This window comes from Triturus cristatus, chromosome 3_2 (assembly GCF_964204655.1).
Source record: "Triturus cristatus chromosome 3_2, aTriCri1.1, whole genome shotgun sequence".
NCBI classification, from domain to species: Eukaryota; Metazoa; Chordata; class Amphibia; order Caudata; family Salamandridae; genus Triturus; species Triturus cristatus.
The window spans coordinates 1,054,723,819-1,054,746,075 of NC_140584.1; the positions used below are offsets into that span (position 1 = coordinate 1,054,723,819).

Below are 22,257 nucleotides of genomic sequence, written 5' to 3' on the forward strand. Positions count from 1 at the left end.
CGAAAGGGGTGCTGAGGTCTGGCGAAGTACCCCCTGCCCGCAGTGGCTGACTGTAGTGGGGCAGAGCTCCCAGAGAACTGCCTATGCCATGACACAGAGTCCACCTTATCCCATGCCAATGACGCGTCAAATTCCCTAGCTTTCCTGAAATTGACATCATACTCCTTCCAGGCATCCCCCGGGTACTGCTCGCTCCACCCCACGATTCTACTCTGGTAGCAAGCCAATGACGCCTGCACATTAGGAGGCCGCTCGGCCATGATGGTCGTGAACACTGCGAAAGCCCTAACCCAATTGAGCAAAGATTCTTCAACCCTAAACCTAGCACACTGTGCCCTCCACTCACTTGGAAGCATCCACTCCTTTAGTGTCTTTGCCTGGTCCATCTCCCTGTGATCCAGTAGTAATGAAAAAATGTAAACATATTTCCCCGCCCAAATGCATTCCTTCGTTGCCTGGGACACATGTTGTGCCAAATCCTCACTCCTAGAGGGCAATGACCCATCGCCCAAGAGGGGCAGTGCCACCTCCTTACCCTTTTCTTGCGCCGCGACCGGTCGACCACCATCTGCCGTTGATTGGGCGGGGCTGGAACCTGAAAGTGAAGAAGAAGGGGGAACCGCAGCTCTATCCGCTGCCGCTGCTGCTTTAATCTTTTCTACCAACTGTGCTGCTTCAGCTGCATGGTCTGATGACGCTGTTAAAACCCCCCCCCTTTTTCAGCCAAGGTAATAAAGCCGCTATCTGAGATGCCAATTCAGGCGGGACCGACTCTGGGCTATCTCGTGGGACTATGGGCCCCCCGGGAGGCATAGCCGGTGGGGCTGGCATGATAGGCGATGGAGAGACCGGTACCGGCAGACCCGGCACTGGGATCGGTAGCACGGGCGGGGGGGACACTCCCCCAGGAGGTGGCGGCGGCGGCATGGCAGGAGCCAATGTAACGGGTGTCGGAACAGGTACCACGGGTACTGAATCAGAAACCGCGGGTGTGATTGAAACCGGTACCACTGGGGCTGGGGCACTGCGCCTTCGCCTCTTAGCCTTGGACGACTTGGGCGGGCTAACAAAATCCCCCCTGGACAATGGTGCCTTCCGCTGCCGCGCGGGCCTGCCTGCAGGTGCTGGGGGGTCAGTAAACCTTTCATTCAAGCGTGCTTCCAATTCATCCACTTTACTTAATCTCTTATTGATGCTATTCATCTCCTGCATCATGGCCTGCAACATGGCCTCCATCCTGGACCCCCCTTCACTACCCACTGGCCCCGCCATGACTTGGGTGCACCGCCCTACACTAATACCCCAATACAGGCGTCAGTACGCTTATTACCTTCACTAGATGGAGGATCTACAGGGGGCTGTAAGCACCATGCAACCGTAACCGCAACGCCCCGGCTTATCCGGTTTGTCTGGGGTGAGTAAACTCTAACGTAGACCCACCCGGCGGCTACCAGAAGCAATGTAATGCGAGCCCCCCGCTCTCCTCTTACCGATCGAATCCTGCGTACTCCCAGCCGGAATCGAAGTGACCTGCGACCACCACTGCTGGCCACCACTCGGGGCTTACCACAAGAAATTGCAGGGACGTAGTAATAACACCTGAAATAGAAAATGTATTAAATCCCGGGAGTTATGCAAAGTTACACACGTATGTACCAGCTCTACCTTCCTTCACTGCCCAGTCCACTGGCCTTGGCTGTTGCCCCTATCCTACCAACCAGAGAAAGTGTACTAGCCACCAGGCCAATGCAGGCGCCCTTACTATTCCTTTGCGCGTGTTTCTGTGTCACACAGTCCCAGCAGTAAGGCCGATACCCTGTGCTTTCTCTGTAACCCCCTGCAACTCCTCCTAAATTAAGCAGCACCAACTTCCTATAACTGCCCTGCCAAAGCAACCACCGATCGCTTTAATCTTAAGGTGCTCCAACAGTCCTTCCAACTGTGCTCTGTAAAACCGACTTAATTGCACCAGTGATCTTAATATACCCAACAGGCTCCCACACTCGACGTCTTACTCCCCTGGGCCACCACACCTTGTCTACTGGCTGTTCCCTCCCCTGTGCCAGCAGCGCCCGGACAAATGACGGAACAAAGGACCCAGGAGCGACGCCAGCACCTAAAGCGGCAGCAATCAAGACTCGGCGGCAAAATCCGCACCCCACCCGCTCCCTCGCAGTACCTCTGTCGTGTACCGCAGCACTCGAGCCAGCACACCGCTACACCTCGCTAATCCTCCTAGACGAACGATCCTTGTAAGGCAACTCTGCTCGCCTCACCGGACGCCGCTGCGAAGGCACGAAGCAGCTTCAGTCGAAAGGCGGGAGCCCAGCACCGACGAGTCGCGATCCGCCTGAAAAGCAAACAAAACAACAGAAAAGTTATCTGCCCCGAGCGCCGGGGCACGTCCTATGTGGGGGAGCGTCCAGGGAACAAGGGGGTCACCTGGGCGCTCCCCACCGCTTTATCCCCCCCCAGTGGCCCGCCCCCCTCCCTTCCGACCCGGATGTCGATTAACGACATCCGGGTCATCCAGGCAGCCAATCGGCGGTAGGGCGCGCCCCCCCAGTGACGCGCCCCACCACCGAGTAGTCCGGGGGGAGGTCGCCGCACAGCCATGCAGGCGGGGGGGCCAAAAGCCCCCCCTTTCCAGGAAAGCTGTTCCTGGGTTTCCACAGGGCCTGGGTGCCACCATAAAGCGCTCTTCCCACCAGGCCCCCTTGCACGGATAACAGGGACACGCGCCTGCAATGCTGCTGCTCTGGTGTATGCTACCGCCATGTCATTGTGGTAATCTCGCGGGTCCAGGGTGATTTAAGTAGAGGTTTATTAAGGCTACATGGTAAATGGAGGCGGAAAGGACCGACTCCAACAGCAGCTGTAATTCAACTGAATGATTCTAGCACAGGTGCTAGGAGCCACAAACATTCTAAGAACAAAGGGTAAAAGACTAAGCAAAGCAGATAGCACATAAGATCTAACATGTCTTACTTTCGTCCAACAACAAAAAAACAAAAAAAAACATGCACAACAACAAATCAAGTTCTGTATCTGGCAGGTTTAACAATGGACCTGGAACTACGTCTGACATTAATTTTGTCAAGACGAGGAGGTTCAGAGGTCTGATTTTGATTTTGGGTAGATTTTGGTGCGAACTTTCACAACTCTATTGAGGTTCCACCAATGCCCCCCATGACTTTAACGGCATTACCAACAACCTTAATCACCTTGATGGGCTCACTAAATTTACTGTCACCCTTTTTGGTATGGATAGGAGATTTAATTTTGTCCAAGTCTCCAACTTCAAGCGGAAAAACCTTTACAGCCTCCTTTGTATCGTACTACATTTTTGTTTGGTTTGAGAAGCAGATATATTTCCCATAACCGTGGACATCAATTTTGAAACATCAGATTCAGACCTCACCCATTTGGTCATCCAACCAGGCCTGAAACTGGTGATGGCCTTTCTCCCTCTTAACAACTCAAATGGACAAATCTTTGTGGATGAGTGATGTGTCGTCCTATAGAACCAAACCATACTGTTAAGGGCCTTTTGCACATCATAGCTACCAGCTCTTGCCCACCTGACACACTCCCCAATCACCTTGTTCATCCTTTCTACAAGACCAGAGGTAATAACGCTCCTGAGGCGAACAGCAGGGAGCACGCTCGTGTGTTTTTAAAAACTGCTTTTAACAAATTCTGTGTTATATGTTGGCACTTCCCCCCTGAGCACTCTCCCCACCTGTACCTGAATTCCCCGCGCAGCCGATGTAAACACTGCCGCGGGTTGGAGTTCTTTTTGCCGCCATTCTCGCCAAGCCCACAGGCCATGCCCACGGCCATGAGGCCACACCCCCTCTCCCTCATTCATAACAATGTGCATCCCCCGGACGCGCGCCAAAGGCAAGCCCGTCTGCGCCCGTCCGCGGCCGCCCGGGGACAGGGGCCACTCCCCCTGGCCCCCCTCCTAGGACTCAATATAGCGCTGCTGCCCTCCTTACACTTAAACCCCCCACGGAAGATAGCTGCCTTCACCAACCCCATCCCCTGAACCTTCCCACCTATTGTCAACACTGCAACACTAAACTCCAAACTGCCCGGCTCAGACCGGCCCAGCAAAACTACACCCTACTGCTCCTAAATTGCAGGTCTCTGCCAAAACATAGCGCAGAAATCTTCCTGCTTTTAGATGAGCGGACTCCTGACGCCGTCTTCCTAACCGAAACTTGGTTAACCCCAGACTGTGACCCAGATGTGATTCAAGCCCTTCCACCGGGCTACCAAATTTCTCGGAGGGACCGCACATTCGGTAAAGGAGGAGGCCTTGCCATTATCCATAAATCTACATACCAGTGCCATTGTATCCTGGATCCAATCCCAGACTGCGAAAGCATGTCTTTCTGCCTCAAACTCACCTCCAAAGACAGTCTAACAGGGGCACTTGTATATCGCCCCCCAGGTCCATTGAACCACTTCCACTCCTCACTACCCTCGTTAGCGGCCGAATCTGCTATGTCTTCTTCCAACTTCACGGTGCTAGGTGACTTTAATATTCACTTCGACAACAGCACTGACAGCACCGCTAATGAGCTAGTTTCTAGCTTAGCCGCTATTCAACTAGAACAATTAATTAGGTCCCCCACTCATAACAAAGGTCACCTGCTCGACCCAGTCTTTAGCAATTGCCCCAACCTCACGGTTGGCACTATTACTCACCTCCCATGGACTGATCACTTTCTCATTCCCCTTAAATGGTCCACCCACAGATTCACTCCCTCCTCCCCCACTTCACGAAAGATGAGAAACTGGTCGAGACTCTCGCTAGAGCAGTGGTCGAGCCTCCTTTCCACATCCAAACCCGCTCTTTCCCAGAGCCCTATACCCGATAGCAGGACATTCAATAAATGTGTCAAGAATTCCTGTCATGCGAGGGGAGGAAAACGGTAACCAGAGAAAACGGACTACATCTCCCAGGATGCTTAGCGGTTGAAAGGTTATGTAAACAGGAGAGCTGTTACATAACTCAAGGAAAACACGCCCTTACGTAAACAGGAGAGCTGTTACATAACTCAAGGAAAACACGCCCTTATGTAAACAGGAGAGCTGTTACATAACTCAAGGAAAACACGCCCTTATGTAAACAGGAGAGCTGTTACATAACTCAAGGAAAACACGCCCTATAAAGGGAGGAACCGGGAGGTACAACGCTGTCGGATATTGTGTTTACACCGACGTACCTGCTTAGTGAAGAGCAGTGTTCCGGAGTGGTGCTCCAGTAAGGCAAGAACGGAGGTAGGTCGAGTCGTTACTCCCAGGGCCGTGTCTTGCCCCATCGTTACCTGTGAAGGACCCGGAAGCTCTACCGGATAACCATTGAGCTTCGCTTTTTGACTCGGCTGAGTCAAAGCGCAGTGGCGCTTTTGCTGGTTGGAGTCGTAACTCCCAGCCCGACCAGAGATACAGGGACTGCCAGCTGTAACGCACACCAGGAGGTGTTTGCCGCGTTACAGACTCGGAAGTCCACAGGATCGATCGAGCGGCTGCTCTCGGTTCAGTCTTCTCTGCTTGTGATTGGGGTATCGGTGACGCATCACCAGGAGGTGACTCCGCGTCCCGGTGCAGTCTGAGGAAGAGGTTGAGCGGCTGCTCCCTTCAGGTAGAGACCCCGGCTGGGTGTTTCCCTGACTCCTCGATTCTCCCCAACACTCTTCGTGCCCCTCACAGCCTACCGATTGGCATTGTCGGCCATTTCATTTCTGCCCTCTGTTGGCATACGCCGGGATCGGCGTATATGCAGAGGACGGTTAGGACCATCCGTGCTGTGGGCTGGTAACGTACTTAGCCTGGAGGATTCCAGTGACTATAACCTTTGTTTATTCCTTGTATTATTTTTGCCTTCATTAAAATAACTAAACCTTCACAAGTGGTTGCGTTCTCCTTATCGTGTCTGTTAAACGATCCTGAGACGTTCAGGGCGTTACAAAATATCCGACCTAATAACACTAACTGTCTCCCGGTCGATAACAGACATGGCAACACTTGATGATGTGCTGGCTGCTTTAGCGACCGTGCAAATTGAATTGGCTGCCTCCAGGCAAGAAACAGCCGATGTAAAAGCCAGACTGGATGCTATCCAATTGGACCCGCTCACGCCCAGCACCTCCCTCACGAACCAGACCCCTGCGGTAGTAGTGGAAATGCCGGTAGCCGTCCCCTTGGCAACACCAGAGAGGTACAGTGGGGATCCTAACACAGTGCAGGTATTCCTCACACAAGTGGCGCTACATTTATCGTGCAAACCAAGGGCGTTCCCCACGAGTCAGGCTCGTGTGGCTTTCCTTATATTCTATTTGGCTGGAAACGCGGCACAATGGGCCGTACCTCTGGTGAGCAGGGACGACCCCATCTTATGTGATTGGGGTGCTTTTCGCGAGGAATTCCTGAAGGTCTTCGACAGAAGGGCTGACTCGTACACGGCGGACCGTGAAATGCTTGAGTTGAGACAGAGATCCAACGACCTGGTGCAGTATCTCAACGCGTTCCGAAGGCTGGTTGCAGAAACCAAGTGGCCTGTTGCAAAACAGACGGCGCTCTTCCATCACGGGCTGTGCGATGAGCTCAAGGACGCCGTGGCTCATATTGACCCACAACCCAAGACATGTGAGGGCCTTATCAACCTGGTATTACGGCTGGAACATAGGCTAAGTGAAAGAAAGGGGGATCATGGGAGAAAAGGAAAATCCCTTCCATCCTATGTGACAGTGGGAAGTCCTGATACTTCCACCGCATCCAAGGGAGAACCCATGGACATCGGCACAATACGAGCGAGCCTCACAGCCACGGAGAAAGAGTCACGCCGTAAAAAAGGATTGTGCCTATATTGTGGCAAAAAAGGCCACTACGTACGTGAATGCCCTGCCAAACCGAAGACGTCACGTTATCGGGCCAACCGGTCGGTAACAGCCGTGGTAGACGTACCGGCGGAAAACTAGAGGACTCCCAGACCAAAGAAGGGGCATCTCGGAGTCACTCATCCATCCCTTCACTTTCCAACTCGGTCACTAAGGGACAACGACACCTGTTTCTCACGGTGCACGTGGGAGTGCATGACCAGTGGATACCCGTTGTGGCCATGGTGGATTCAGGGGCCACTGGCATGTTTATGGACCACAACGAGGCATGCAGGCTAGGGCTAGTGCTTCTTCCCAAAGCTGTACCCGAAGACTATGCTGTAGACGGAAGGCGATTGGTGACGGGGCCCATCGGGCAGCACACGGGGGTCCTTCCGATGAGATGTGGGAGGAACCATTTGGAACAAATCGATTTTAACATCATCCGAGCGCCCCAATATGACGTCATATTGGGATTGCCGTGGCTACAGAAACACAACCCCTCTGTGGATTGGCCAACACATCGCATCGAACTGACGTCACCGTATTGCATCCTGCATTGTGGAATAAGAACGGAATCCCTTGACGCAGATGAGAGCGGGAGTCAGACGGTGGCTACAGCGGCAGAAAAAGATGTGGCTCTCCCCCAGGCTTATCACAGTTTTGAGGATGTATTTGATGAGGTGAAGGCGGAAGTGCTACCACCACATAGACAGTTTGACTGCCAGATCGACCTGGTGCCAGGGGCCAGCGTTCCCAGCGGCAGACTGTATGCCCTGACGGAGCCTGAAAACGTGCATCTCCGGGAGTACCTGGATAAACTCCTCAAGCTAGGATTCATCCGCCCGTCCAAGTCTCCGGCCGCCTCGCCACTCTTCTTCATCCCGAAGGCTAATGGGGAGCTGAGAGCCTGTGTGGACTTTAGGGCATTGAATGCGATAACCGTAAAGAATCGGTACCCCTTGCCTCTCATCAGTGTACTTCTGGAACAGGTCAAGAAAGCTCGTATCTACACCAAGTTGGATTTGAAAGGGGCATACCATCTGGTGCGCATGAGGGACGGAGACGAGTGGAAGACCGCCTTTAAGACCAGGTTCGGCCTTTTTGAGTACCTCGTCATGCCGTTCGGTCTGTGCAACGCCCCGGCAGCCTTTCAGTACTTTTTGAATGAGGTATTCAGAGAGGAGTTGGATATCTACGTGGTCGTATATATCGACGACATCCTCATCTATTCGTCCAGTGTGGAGGAGCACGTACACCACGTCAAAGCTGTGCTCCAAAAGCTGAGGGAAAACCTGCTGTTTTGTAAACTCAGCAAGTGTGACTTCCACGTCACATCCGTGGAATTCCTCGGAGTGATGCTGAGTCCAGAGGGACAGGAGATGGCAGAACGAAAGATCAAGGCGGTGAAAGAATGGCCGGTGCCCCAAAGCGTGAAGGACGTCCAAAGTTTCATTGGCTTCGCCAACTTTTACAGGCGGTTTATAGATGGATTTTCAGGATTGGTGGCCCCAATCACACAGCTACTGAGGAAGTCCAAGGAGTTTGGCTGGTCCCCTGAAGCGAACAAAGTCTTTGAGGCCCTGAAAAGCGCCTTTTGTAAGGCGCCGGTGTTGGCTCACCCCGATCCGGATCTCCCCTACGTGGTGGAAGCGGACGCATCGGATGTGGCGCTGGGGGCTATCTTGTCCCAACGCAACCACGACACAGGGGTGCTTCATCCCGTTGCGTACATGTCCCGCAAACTCAACGACGCCGAACGCAACTACCATATTGCGGAGAAGGAGCTTCTCGCAATCAAGGACGCCTTCACCGAATGGAGGCATTGGTTGATGGGGGCAAGACATGTGGTATCGGTGTACACGGACCATCGGAACCTACAGTTCATGACGGCCACAAGACACCTTTCTCCCAGACAGCTGCGGTGGATGATCTTCTTTGCGGGGTTCAACTTCCGCATCACATATCGGCCGGGGACGGAAAACCGGAAGGCGGACGCCCTGTCCCGTCAATCTGCAGTTAAGGAACCATTGCCTGCGACCGAGCATTCCATCATTTCCCCGAGGATGGTATTGGGGGTTATCCAACCGGATACTTTCCTGAGGGGAATAAAGAGAGGGATCAGGTCTTTCGCATGGCGGAGGTGGCTCCTCAGTCACAGAGAATGGCAGCTGAAGGACGGGATACCCCTGAAGGGCAGGTGCCTATTGATACCCACGCCTAGGCTAAGGAAACAAGCATTCATCTGGTGCCATGACTCTCCATGCGCAGGTCATTTGGGCTTTGAAAAAACGGTGGCTAGCATGGGACGGCATTTCTGGTGGCCAACCATGAGAGTGGATGTCAGGAGGTGGGGACAGGAGTGTCCTACGTGTGCTACCATGAAGGCCGACCATGGCCGAACCCAAGGGCTCTTACATCCACTTCCGACCCCGGATAGACCATGGGATAGCATATCACTGGACTTTGTGGTGGGCCTACCTGTAGACCAGGGGATGACGGCAATACTGGTGGTGGTGGATTACTTGACGAAAATGAGGCACTTCATCCCCTGCAAGAGAGTCCCTACGGCCGGGGAATTGGCGTCACTACTCCTAAAGAATGTGGTACGACTGCATGGATTACCTGGGGTGATCGTGTCGGACCGGGGGTCGCAGTTTACTGCGCAATTCTGGAAGACTTGGTGCACTGCGCTGCATGTTAAGACGGCCCTGTCCACCAGCTACCACCCTCAAACGGACGGCCAAACCGAGCGCCTGAACCAAACGCTCAAACAGTATCTGCGATGTTTTGTGGACCAGGGCAGGGAAGAATGGGTCGACTTGCTATGGGTTGCAGAGATCGCCTATAACAACGCCACTCACAGCTCCACACAGTCATCGCCGTTCTATAGCAACTATGGCCAACATCCCATGTTCTTGCCATTTCTACATCCGTTCAGAGAGGACAGGATTCCCGCCACAGCGGACAGGGTGGCACACATAAAAGACACGTTGATGCGCTCAAGGGCTGTCCTAATAGAGGCCAAGAGAAGATACAAGGCTCCGGCAGACAGGAAGAGAAGGCCCGGGCCACTGTACCGCACTGGAGACTACGTCTGGATATCCACAAGAAACATGAGGTTTCGAAAGAACAGTGTGTTCCATCCCAAGTACATGGGCCCCTATCGAATTACCAAGTGTATGGGTCCCGTGAACGTGAAGGTGTGCTTGCCCCAGTCATTGCGGAAACACCCTGTCTTTCATGTATCATTGCTCAAACCAGCACCCTCCAAGCCGTCTGGGACACCTAGGTCGGTATGCGTGGAGTCGGAGGTGGAGTATGAAGTGTCGGGCATACGGGCGTCCAAATGGCGCAGGGGGAAGCTGTGGTACCTGGTTGCGTGGAAAGGCTATGGCCCGGAGGAGCAGTCATGGGAACCGGCTGAAGGGGTTCATGCTCCGCGCTTGGTCTCCTTGTTCCATCGGCGTTTTCCTGCCAGCGCTGGACCCGTGGGGAGCCGCTGAGAGGGAGGATGTACTGTCAAGAATTCCTGTCATGCGAGGGGAGGAAAACGGTAACCAGCGAAAACGGACTACATCTCCCAGGATGCTTAGCGGTTGAAAGGTTATGTAAACAGGAGAGCTGTTACATAACTCAAGGAAAACACGCCCTTACGTAAACAGGAGAGCTGTTACATAACTCAAGGAAAACACGCCCTTATGTAAACAGGAGAGCTGTTACATAACTCAAGGAAAACACGCCCTTATGTAAACAGGAGAGCTGTTACATAACTCAAGGAAAACACGCCCTATAAAGGGAGGAACCGGGAGGTACAACGCTGTCGGATATTGTGTTTACACCGACGTACCTGCTTAGTGAAGAGCAGTGTTCCGGAGTGGTGCTCCAGTAAGGCAAGAACGGAGGTAGGTCGAGTCGTTACTCCCTGGGCCGTGTCTTGCCCCATCGTTACCTGTGAAGGACCCGGAAGCTCTACCGGATAACCATTGAGCTTCGCTTTTTGACTCGGCTGAGTCAAAGCGCAGTGGCGCTTTTGCTGGTTGGAGTCGTAACTCCCAGCCCGACCAGAGATACAGGGACTGCCAGCTGTAACGCACACCAGGAGGTGTTTGCCGCGTTACAGACTCGGAAGTCCACAGGATCGATCGAGCGGCTGCTCTCGGTTCAGTCTTCTTTGCTTGTGATTGGGGTATCGGTGACGCATCACCAGGAGGTGACTCCGCGTCCCGGTGCAGTCTGAGGAAGAGGTTGAGCGGCTGCTCCCTTCAGGTGGAGACCCCGGCTGGGTGTTTCCCTGACTCCTCGATTCTCCCCAACACTCTTCGTGCCCCTCACAGCCTACCGATTGGCATTGTCGGCCATTTCATTTCTGCCCTCTGTTGGCATACGCCGGGATCGGCGTATATGCAGAGGACGGTTAGGACCATCCGTGCTGTGGGCTGGTAACGTACTTAGCCTGGAGGATTCCAGTGACTATAACCTTTGTTTATTCCTTGTATTATTTTTGCCTTCATTAAAATAACTAAACCTTCACAAGTGGTTGCGTTCTCCTTATCGTGTCTGTTAAACGATCCTGAGACGTTCAGGGCGTTACAAAATGGATCGAGGACTCCATCAACTCCATCCTCCCCTCCAGGAAAACCATGTTAAAAAGAGCACGAGAAACTGCCCCCTGGTATTCGGAGAAGCTCAGGGAGTTAAAACGTCAGTGTAGAAAGCTGGAAAGGAAGTGGTGCCTAGGATACGCCATCACCGAAAAAAAACAGGTATAGGGAAGCTATTAGGGCATACAAACTCGAAATAAACTCAGCTCAAACCAATTACTACATAGAGAAAATTATGGCAGCTCGATCTAAGCCAAGAGAAATATACCAAGTAGTTAAAAGCCTTTCTAAGATCTCCCCTCCCTCAGCCCCAACCGACAATCCTATAGCTCGATGCAACGAGCTGGCTGAATTCTTCTTTCAAAAGATCAAGAAAATATACATATCCTTCGCAGCCCCCAGCCCAGAGACTATCACTGCCAAACCACCACCTCCAAGCGCTACAGAACACCCTCTGCGAGTTTCCTTGAATGAATTCCCACCACTAGACTTGGAATCACTCAAATCCCTTGCACATCAGGTAAAATCAGGCTCTCCCCTCGACCCAGCGCCCCCTCAGATGATGAATATGGCCAACCAAGTCATCCTCCCCACCCTCATGGACCTACTCAATAGCTCCATGCAAACAGGAGTGGTTCCCCCTTCTTGGAAACAGGCAATGGTGAGAGCATTAGTTAAGAAGCCCATTCTCAATCCTGCGGACCCTAACAACTACCGTCCAATCTCCCTGTTGCCTTGGGCAAGCAAAATTCTGGAGAAGCATATTAATCTCCACCTCACTAAATTCTTCGAGGAGAATCTTCTACTGGACTCCACCCAAACAGGATTCCGTCCTAAACATGGCACAGAAATGGCTCTTCTAGCCGTGACGGAAGAATCCAGGAGGATCTTGGACCGAGGGGGGTCAGTGGCAGTGGTCCTCCTCGAGCTAAGCGCCACGTTCGATACGGTGTGCCATAAAACCCTGCTGTCTCGACTAGCCGATCTGGGAGTCTCAGGAGATGCTCTTGACTGGTTAGGTTCCTTTCTGAGCGGAAGGACCTTTCAGGTCTTCGACGGTGACTCTTGCTCCACTAGCAGACCTCTAAACTGCGGGGTACCCCAAGGTTCCTCCCTGAGCCCCACGCTGTTCAATGTGTACATGAGGCCGCTGGCTGAGGTCGTCCGACAATACGGTATCAAGATCATCTCGTATGCGGACGACACTCAGCTGGTGGTCTCTCTGGCACAGAAGAACAGCGGGCTCCCCCAATCCAACCTGGCAGCCTGCATGGAGGATGTTAGAAGATGGATGACCGCATCCTCATTAAAACTCAACGGCGACAAGACCGAGATTATGCTCCTCGGCCCCCCTACTCCCACCCCCACTGACCAGCTATGGCCCTCCCGTTTAGCCCCACCTCCATCCCCGAAGGAGGACATTAAAAGTCTGGGAGTCTGGCTGGACAAAACCCTTACCTTTAATATTCAGGCAACTAAAACAGCAGCAACCTGCTTCGGGATCATCCGAATGCTGAGAAAGATCCTGCCGATTCTGCCCTTGGAACCTAAGCAGGTTGTTATTCAGGGCCTCATCCAGTCCCGACTCGACTTTAACAACGCCCTCTACTTGGGAGCCCCTGAATACTTGCTGCAGAAACTTCAACGCACGCAGAACTGTGCAGCTCGCACGCTACTCCAGATCCCTCGCAGAGAATCGGCTAAGTCAGGGATCAGGTCACTCCATTGGCTCCCTGTCAGGGAAAGGATAAAATTCAAAACCCTGTGCATATCGCATCAAGCCTTCCATAGAGTTAGTCCTGAGATTAACCACACACTTCTCACCCCCTATTGTCCCGGTAAACCACTTCGATCTACGAACGCATTCCTTGCTGAAGTTCCCAGAGTCAAAAGGTCCAGAGCAGGAGGCAGGTCCTTCACGCTCAACGCTGCTAAATTATGGAACTCCCTTCCCTTCTCACTAAGGTCCAACCCTATTCTCTCGTCCTTCCGTATAGAGTTAAAAACATTCCTCTTCAGAAATTAGTTCCCCCCCCCCCCCCCTAGATCTCTCCCCCGTCCCTCAGTTCTATTCCCTCTACTTAGCGCTTGGACGCCCTCGGGCAGCAGCCGCGCTTTACAAAACCCCTTCATTTCATTTCATTTCATTTCACCATTTGACTGGGGATGATAAAGAGAACCTTTCTTATGCTTGACTCCAGACTTTAGCAGAAAAGTTTGAAATTAATGACTGACAAATTGTGTGCCATTATCGGAGACCTGGACCTCAGGACAGCCCTCTCTCAACCACACTTCTCTCAAGAATTGGATAATGCACTTGGTGCTGGCCTCTTTGACCAATTAGACTTCAGGCCATTTAGATTCGTAGTCCTAGAAGACTAAGACGAACCGGAAACCACCCTGAAGGCAATCATAAGGCCCCATGATGTCAATTCCAAGTTTCAACCGAGGCCCCTGTGGGCACTCAATCGGCATCAAAGGAGGGACAGAGAGTTTGAGACATTTATCAGCCGCACCACAAACACAACAACTCGAGACAATATCTTCAATCTCGGTGTCCATTCTTGGCCACCAGTAAGTGTCACGAATACGACGTTTCGTGAGAGTGCAGCCAAGATGACCTTCGTGAGCTCTTTGTATTATTTCCTTACGGAATACATGATACAAACTTATCACCTCTAAGGAGCAAACCATCCTCGAGAGAAAGTTCGTCTTGTACCTTCCAGAATGGTTGAACAAGAGATGAAACTGTCTTTTCCCTAGGCCAACCACATATAACATGAGAGCACCCTTCTTGAAGCACACAATGCGCCTCTATGGCTCACATCCACTCACTCTCCGAGCAAAGATTCATGCAGGGTATCTCCACCGCTGCCATCAAGCAGTCATCACAGTATTCATTGGAAAAATCATGCAGATTAACATCTTCAAGCTCATTTGACTTGACAGGGAAGCGAGACAAAGTCAGCTCGTCCATTGAGACATGCTTGACATCAAATTGATACTGAAAAATGTTAAGACCATGCGCAAAACAGCAACAGCAGCTCCAATTCAACTGAAGGATTCTAGCACAGTTGCTAGGAGCTAGAAACATTCGAAGAACAAAGAGAAAAAGACTAAGCAAAGCAGATAGCACAAAATATGACAGTCATCTGTAATCAACCAGTGATTCATCGTATCTGATATGTGACAGATAGATCACACCAAGAATGCAGAGGGCAGATCACACTCAAACAGTACGGCACCAGGATCAGCCTTTTTGCACCAAGATCAGACTATGGAGCTGTAGGGCATCTGGGGTTTGCTTAGGGTGCACATCACTTCTGCCTGAAAATAAAGTCATGGTGAGCCTTCTCCAAGGTGTAGGGGTGTAAAACATGGCTACAGTAAAATATTGTATCATAAACACCTATGTACGCTAGCATTGCTTATCTTCCCTTGACCCACCAAATAACATTCCAACAGAAGCACTAACCTATGAATTGTAGGGTGGACTTTAAGGTGCTGAAAAGCACACACACCCTCACACTCACACACTGTTGTAGTTAGTCAAGTGAAAATGCCAGTTAAAGCATAACATTTTAAACTTACAAAACTACTGAAATTCAACAGTTCTACTTATCTCAAGAAACTAAAAAGTGCGCCCTAAAGTAACTGTAAAACGCACCCCGCCATGCACAATGATGATGTCATTGCTAATGTTACAGTGATATTATCAATGATGTCACAGAACATGTCATGAGAGATGTAATATGTGGGGTAGTTAGCAGTGCATTGCGTACCCCTAAGCTATAGTTACCTTAGTGTACATGCTATAGTTTTAAAGTTTTTTTAAAATACAGAGTAAGATATTGTTACCGTACATAATTATAACATAACTTTAACCTTTTGGTGTTTTTACAGTGGATTTCAACTTTTTATTCAAACGTAATATGTTATTACCATATGTAACGCGTGGGGATGGCCACAACCCCCACGGGCAGGCAACCCCATGTCACGCAAAGCCTTCGGCTCCCGGCCAGGCCATGCGTCCAACATCTCACACACATGTGATCTCAGCCTTGAGCTGTTACTGCTGTGGTGTTGGCTGTGGACCAGGTCCTATGCCCAACACCCCCATGCCTGGCATGGTGTTGGCCAAGGCCAGGTCTTGCAGCCCACCCCTCCTGCACATGAGCCATGCGCAGCGAGGGGTTGAGCGCCGGAACTGGGTTTCATTTTAAGTAAGGCAGACCTACTGAGTTTGAGATCTCCCCTCCCTCAGCCCCAACCGACAATCCTATAGCTCGATGCAACGAGCTGGCTGAATTCTTCTTTCAAAAGATCAAGAAAATATACATATCCTTCGCAGCCCCCAGCCCAGAGACTATCACTGCCAAACCACCACCTCCAAGCGCTACAGAACACCCTCTGCGAGTTTCCTTGAATGAATTCCCACCACTAGACTTGGAATCACTCAAATCCCTTGCACATCAGGTAAAATCAGGCTCTCCCCTCGACCCAGCGCCCCCTCAGATGATGAATATGGCCAACCAAGTCATCCTCCCCACCCTCATGGACCTACTCAATAGCTCCATGCAAACAGGAGTGGTTCCCCCTTCTTGGAAACAGGCAATGGTGAGAGCATTAGTTAAGAAGCCCATTCTCAATCCTGCGGACCCTAACAACTACCGTCCAATCTCCCTGTTGCCTTGGGCAAGCAAAATTCTGGAGAAGCATATTAATCTCCACCTCACTAAATTCTTCGAGGAGAATCTTCTACTGGACTCCACCCAAACAGGATTCCGTCCTAAACATGGCACAGAAATGGCTCTTCTAGCCGTGACGGAAGAATCCAGGAGGATCATAGTACCAAAATATAAACAGTGGAACTATTGGTTAATTAAATATATTTTTTATTAATTCACTTCATTGTTTAAGAAAATAATTGACATAAAAAATAAAGATTTAATTAAAAAAGCATCATATCTTTGAGTTTCTTTTTTAACATTCTTCAAGCTACAAAATGCAGCTATATAACCTACCAGAAGGTGGCTCTGCTCTCTAGCTAAACAGCACAGAGCTCTAGCTAAAAGCGTTTAAAAAGAAAATAAATAAGCTCTCTTAGGGTCATGTATTAAATGGGCCAGGAGACTTATTGTTTTTATTTCGAATGCTGCAGGGCGGCTGCTGTACTCCCTGCAGCACCTCTTATCATTAAAAACATGTTTCGTGGTGCCCCTATCTCTTCTAGTTTAAAAATATCTTTCAGAATTCCGGAAGGTATAATGGGGCGCTCCTTTGCAAGAACAGTACATTTTAAATGAGTGGCTCTGGCCTTCACAATATTTTTTCTCTCTGGGGATTGCTGGGGGAGCCCCAGGACCCACACGGTTCCTCCAGCTCCCTGAAAGCAGCCCCTTTTCTTGGGGCTGCTCAGTAGTCAGCACTTGTGTTTTTTATATTAAGCGGTGCCCTAGTGCCCACCCAGGCACCCAACACCATTATTTTTGTTGGGGACCACCAGGGGAGGCTCTGGGCTCTCGCAGCCCTGTCAGCTTTCTGCTGCTGTAGGAGCCAGGCATCTTTTTATTTTTAAGTGGGGTTTCTCTGTGCCCACCTGGGGCACCCCACAGCAGGTCCCTTGGTGGGGGCTGTAGGGGGAGGCTCAGGTCCCCTACAGCTCCACCGGCTCCCCTGTCAGCAGGGCATAAGGTGCCAGCATTGCTACCACCCTGCAGGAGTAATTCACTCTTTTTCTCTGCCTGAGAGAGTGGGCAGGGAGAAGTTTTGTGCTCCCGCCTGACGGGAGCTGCTTTGTGTTCCTACCAGACCTGTCCGGGCTCTTGAGCAGAGAAGTAGATGGTGTCCCAGAGGTTAGGGACCCCAAGACACAATCCCTGAGCCGGCCCGGGGGATGGCGTGTCTGGGACCATTGAATGGCTCTGGGAGGGAGGCCACACGCCCTCCTCCCCATTTGCAAAGTTGCGGCTGCCTGGGCCTTAAGAGGTTTGGAGAGGTGTGCATGCCAGTCTCATTTAATAAAATATGGCTCCCAGGGTATGGGGTCCAGGGACCTCTCAGAGGATCGAGGAGGGGTGCCACGCACCCCTTCACCTATACTTTTTGTGTGACCCAAAGGTATAGGGTCCCATGGGCCTTTTTAGGCTCGGGGGTGGTGCGGCCGCCTTCCCCTTTCTTAAATTGTCAGCCCGAAGGATGGGGTCCACGGTACCTTTTTGAGGCTTGAGGAGGGGGACCACCCTCTTTCCTCCTCCCAAATATTACATGCACCACCTCCCAGGACCTGGCCCACCCCGGAGGTGTTTTTTAAAAAAAATCTTTTATCGTGCGGGAACCTGCACTTTTTTTTTTTTTTAATTGTACCGCAGATTCTCAGAACCTCTATAAAAATTTGTAGAATTTTTTTTCTCACAAAGTTTTTCACCCCAGACCCCACCACCAGGCCTAGGGCGTCAAAATATCCCTACCCTCTTAAGGTGTTTTTTACAAATAGTTTTTTTTTACCTTTTTCCTAGGACTCGGGACTGAGTTCTGAGTCCTATGATGGCTGCCACCACATCGTTATTGATGTGGTAGTTGGCAATCAGATCTCATCATGAGATGTGTCGGCCCACTGATCCTCCTTGGAGTCAAATACACAATTATTTTGAGCCTTAATTGCTCAAAAACTACTGAACGGATTTCCACAAAATTACAAAAAGCACTCTTTCTGGCCCAAGATCTAGCTTTCTGCCAAATTTGGTGTAAATCCGTTCAGCTGTTTGGGCTGTTACTTTGTCCCAATGGAAACATGAATGGTGAAAACACATTTTTTGATACCCCCACCCTTTTCCTCGGCCCCCGTTTGACAAATCGCCCAAAAAACTTTCCATGCACAAAGTGCCAATAAAAAGTACTTTTTGGGAAAGTTTAGTGAAGATTTGTCACACCACGCCAAAGTTATTAGCAACTCATAAAAGGCATTTCCTTCGGAAACACGATCCTAAGTAAAACTTACCACTGGGTGATATGCACAAAGATAGATAGATAGCTAGATAGGTAATTAGATAGAAACAAGTACAGAAACAAAAGCTAGTGAACGAGAAATATTGTTTGTACTGTGCAGAGTAGTAGAGAATGCATTTTAGTTACAACATGCAGCATCGTCTAGTTCCTTTGCAAAGACTCTGTTTTTGGTGTACAACTTTATTTGGGCATTACCAGTCAAACATTGAGACTAGGGGCCACTGCAAAGGTCTCCTGTGTACTTCCCAATAATGACCTTCTTCTTGAGTGCTGAGTCCTGTGTGCAAGTCTTTGTACTGTCTGCTGCCTGTCCACAATGGGTTTGCATCTTAGCGCAGAGTTCTACTGCCTGTCATGATGGTCCCTGAGTGGTCCTGCACGCGTAGTGTTTGCCAGTGGAGAAGTAAATCAGTATTACCAATCCCTGACCTTTCCCCATAAGGTTCCACCCCTCAGGCCAGGATGAGAGCTAGAAGTCAGCAGCAGGTGAGTATGGAGTTCAGTTTGCAAGGCAGAGTAGGAGCCTGGGACTGTTCGATGGGAATCAGAAGGTGAGGGCAAGCTGTATGCACTGGTATGAGGACAGGGCCAGTCTTTTCAGATACCTGAAGAATATTCTGGGGCTGGAGTGGGAGAACTGGAGGTAGAATCGACAAGCCCCTGGCTGTTGAAACTATTGTGGATTGCTGAGTCTGTAGATATATACAAAGAAATAACACATGCAGCTTTCTTTAAAAAAAATAGTATTCAAACACTGTTTTTTTAACCTAAAATAGACTCCTCTTATCACCCTTGTCCACCATTTATCGCAAATGTTGGCCCTGTGGGGCTCCCTCAAGCTGATTTATTTCCCTTTCTTTTCACCTGCCTTTTTGCTCATCAATTTTGGCTAAAGGTGTGGGCCCAAATTAATGCAATTATCCAATATCCCTTTTTCATTTCAAAATATATTTTTAGGCAGTTTATTAGAAGAATGGAACATATCACAATGCCCTACAAAATTATTGATTTGTTATTGGTTGTTGCTTTTCAACAAATAACGGAAAATTGGAAAAACTCGTCAGCTATTTTTCAAGCATGGTGTTATGGTGGCTGTTATAATCACAGACTGGATAGAGCATATTATGTTCACCCCTGAGTTCTGACCATACGCAAAGGTACTGTCTGGTCACCGGTTGCTAGTTACATAAACTCATCTGCGGCCACTACGTTGGGACCTTACCGATTTCTAGAAGAAGTTCCTAAGCCTCTTTGAATGTTTTCCTCTACACGTATCTCTAGTTTTTGTATTCCAGTTTCTCAAAGAATGATCTACTTTGTTTTATGTCATATTTATACCTTTATATATTTATTGCTAATACATCCACTTTGCATATTGTATTTTCCTTATCTTTCTGTTTTTCCTTTCTTCTCCTTTCCTTTCTCTCTGATATTCTTAATACCCCATTATTGTCAAATAGTCATCATTTATATAATGTATTACATATTATTTTCTTGTTATGAGAAGTTATTTATTGTTTCTCAATCTATAATAAAACTTGTTAACCTTAAAAAACAGGTTTGTACTTTGTCCCTTTATGACTGTTTCTCCGTCTTTCTCTTCCATCGTCATTCTGCTTCGTTTATTTTTCGGAAACGTCTGACACAGAAAAATAAGTACCAGGCCCCAAAGAGAGTGTTAGTGCCCCACTCCCCCGGCAACCTCCGGCTCAAATTAAGCACTGGAAACAGTAAAGTACCCTTTATTTGAGCCTGCTGATCTCTTTCATGCCTGTGCATAGGACCATATTTCACTTTGAATATAACATCGGTTATAACAATAGGATTTCTACAGTCATAGAATTCATTTAGTTTAACTCTGTATTGTTTTATTTTGTTACTTTAATGAAAGTAGAAGACTAATCATCTAAAAAAAAAGTATTCCAAAAGAAAATTCAAAAGTATTATTGAGGCGACAGTAGCGTTATTATAACAATGTTTTCCTTCCTGTTTAGGGGAATAAATTATGGGGTGGGAGATTTGTTGGTGGTATCGACCCAATCATGGACATGTTCAACTCCTCGATTTCCTACGATAAGCGCATGTGGGAAGCCGATATCCAAGGAAGCCAAGCTTATGTGAAAGCACTGGAAAAGGCGGGCCTTGTGACCAAGGCTGAGATGGAACAAATCATTACAGGACTTGATCAGGTATTTATTTTCTTCCTGTTTCCTACTGTTTTTGTTAAAAGGTTAACGTTATGCATCATCACAGGTCATTGCTTAAGACTCACAACTTATCCTCTGAATGTTGACATTGTGACTATGCTTCTTCTAAAGTTTCTGATGTTGTATAAGTTGTGGCCTTTCATTATCAGGCAGTAATCTTCTTTAGACAGCAGTTCCCTTGTTGTTCTATCACACCGTAGGTCAGATTAGTCTGATGGATTTTGCAACTAAGGGCCACAAGATGGCATAGTGAAAAATGTTAACAAATATTAGTGCACACAGTTTTGTTATCTTGTCTAGACTTCTGTAGGAGTATGTACATCGGCCCACCAAGACACCGCCATGAACACTTCAGTTGTTCCAGAACCAAGCCTTAAGTTAGTCATAACTCCATATGATCTACCCACATAACAACTACCCTGATGTACATGAGGCTAGAATCTTCAAAAGTAGATTAAAAAACACATGTCTCTGTAAAGCCCTTGCAACCAAAGTTTTAGTTGCTACAGTTGTATTGTTAACTAATTGTTATCAGCTTTTATTTAATAATTAATGGCTTTTTTTTCTTTCTTAGACACTGGACCTCATTCACAAATTCACTTCTTAGTGCTCAAAAGCAATTTATGAGCACTCGCAAAATAATAGGTATAAAAATAAAATGGAAAAAAAAAACATAATTCAGGTAAAGACCTTGCAGGATCCTCATAATGGTAATGAAACTGAGCCAAAGCCGAATAACCACCTTAGTACTGGCCAGAAATGTTTTTAGGCAGATGCTTCATTATGTGAAGTTTATATTTATTTGTGAAAACAAGCATTTCTACCATACTAAGTGGTTGAACGGTCACAGTGATCTGTGGGGGAGGTGATATATGGTGAATGGGACAATACAGGAAGAGTACATTACATACGATTTACTTTACTTCAATGTGCACATTTGGACTAATTAAATGTTTCTGTTTTTTTGCTTGAAGATCATACAAGTATAACGACCATCCATAACAGTTTACTTCTCTTGAATAAGACAGTTAAAAATGATAGAATATATAAGAAATAGTAATAGATTTCGCATTATAAAGCAGTGATTGGATTGCTAATTTTATTAACAATATGCTGCAATAAACCAGTTTTAAATAGGGGCAAATCAACAATATTTTTACAAAATCTTGAATCCTAAAAAGTTCACCGTGCACCTACTGTTCCCTATTGTGTATGGAACCCAGCAACGACTCTTGGGCGGGTGAGTAAAGGCAATCCATTGTCAACCTCGTGAGTCATTACAGTGGATTCGTGGGTTTTGTTGACCGACTGCAGCCTAATATGTTGCAGATAAAATGACAGTATGTTCTTAAAAACGTTCCTAGAAATTGCACCCGTGCCTTTTTTGAGAAGCATTGTTCAATTTGCAGTTTACCGCAATTACATTTTTAGACGAATAGTTGGACCATTATTACTCACTCTGAATATTGACAATTTTCTTTATCATTTAGGACCATTGACAGTCAAAAAAGAAGAGTCCCTCTGGTGACATTCTTCATTGAAATCCAG

The 22,257-nt window shown here is 48.8% G+C and overlaps 1 protein-coding gene across 1 annotated transcript in view; it reads left to right on the top strand.

Moving 5' to 3' along the window:
- The window catches only part of ASL (argininosuccinate lyase), a 252,739-nt gene that overhangs the window by 67,238 nt on the left and 163,244 nt on the right, over positions 1-22,257 (top strand). Inside the window, exon 3 of the mRNA XM_085649763.1 lies at positions 20,497-20,691. Coding sequence (XP_085505889.1) covers positions 20,497-20,691 — 195 coding nt within the window. The remainder of the gene's footprint in view (positions 1-20,496; positions 20,692-22,257) is intronic.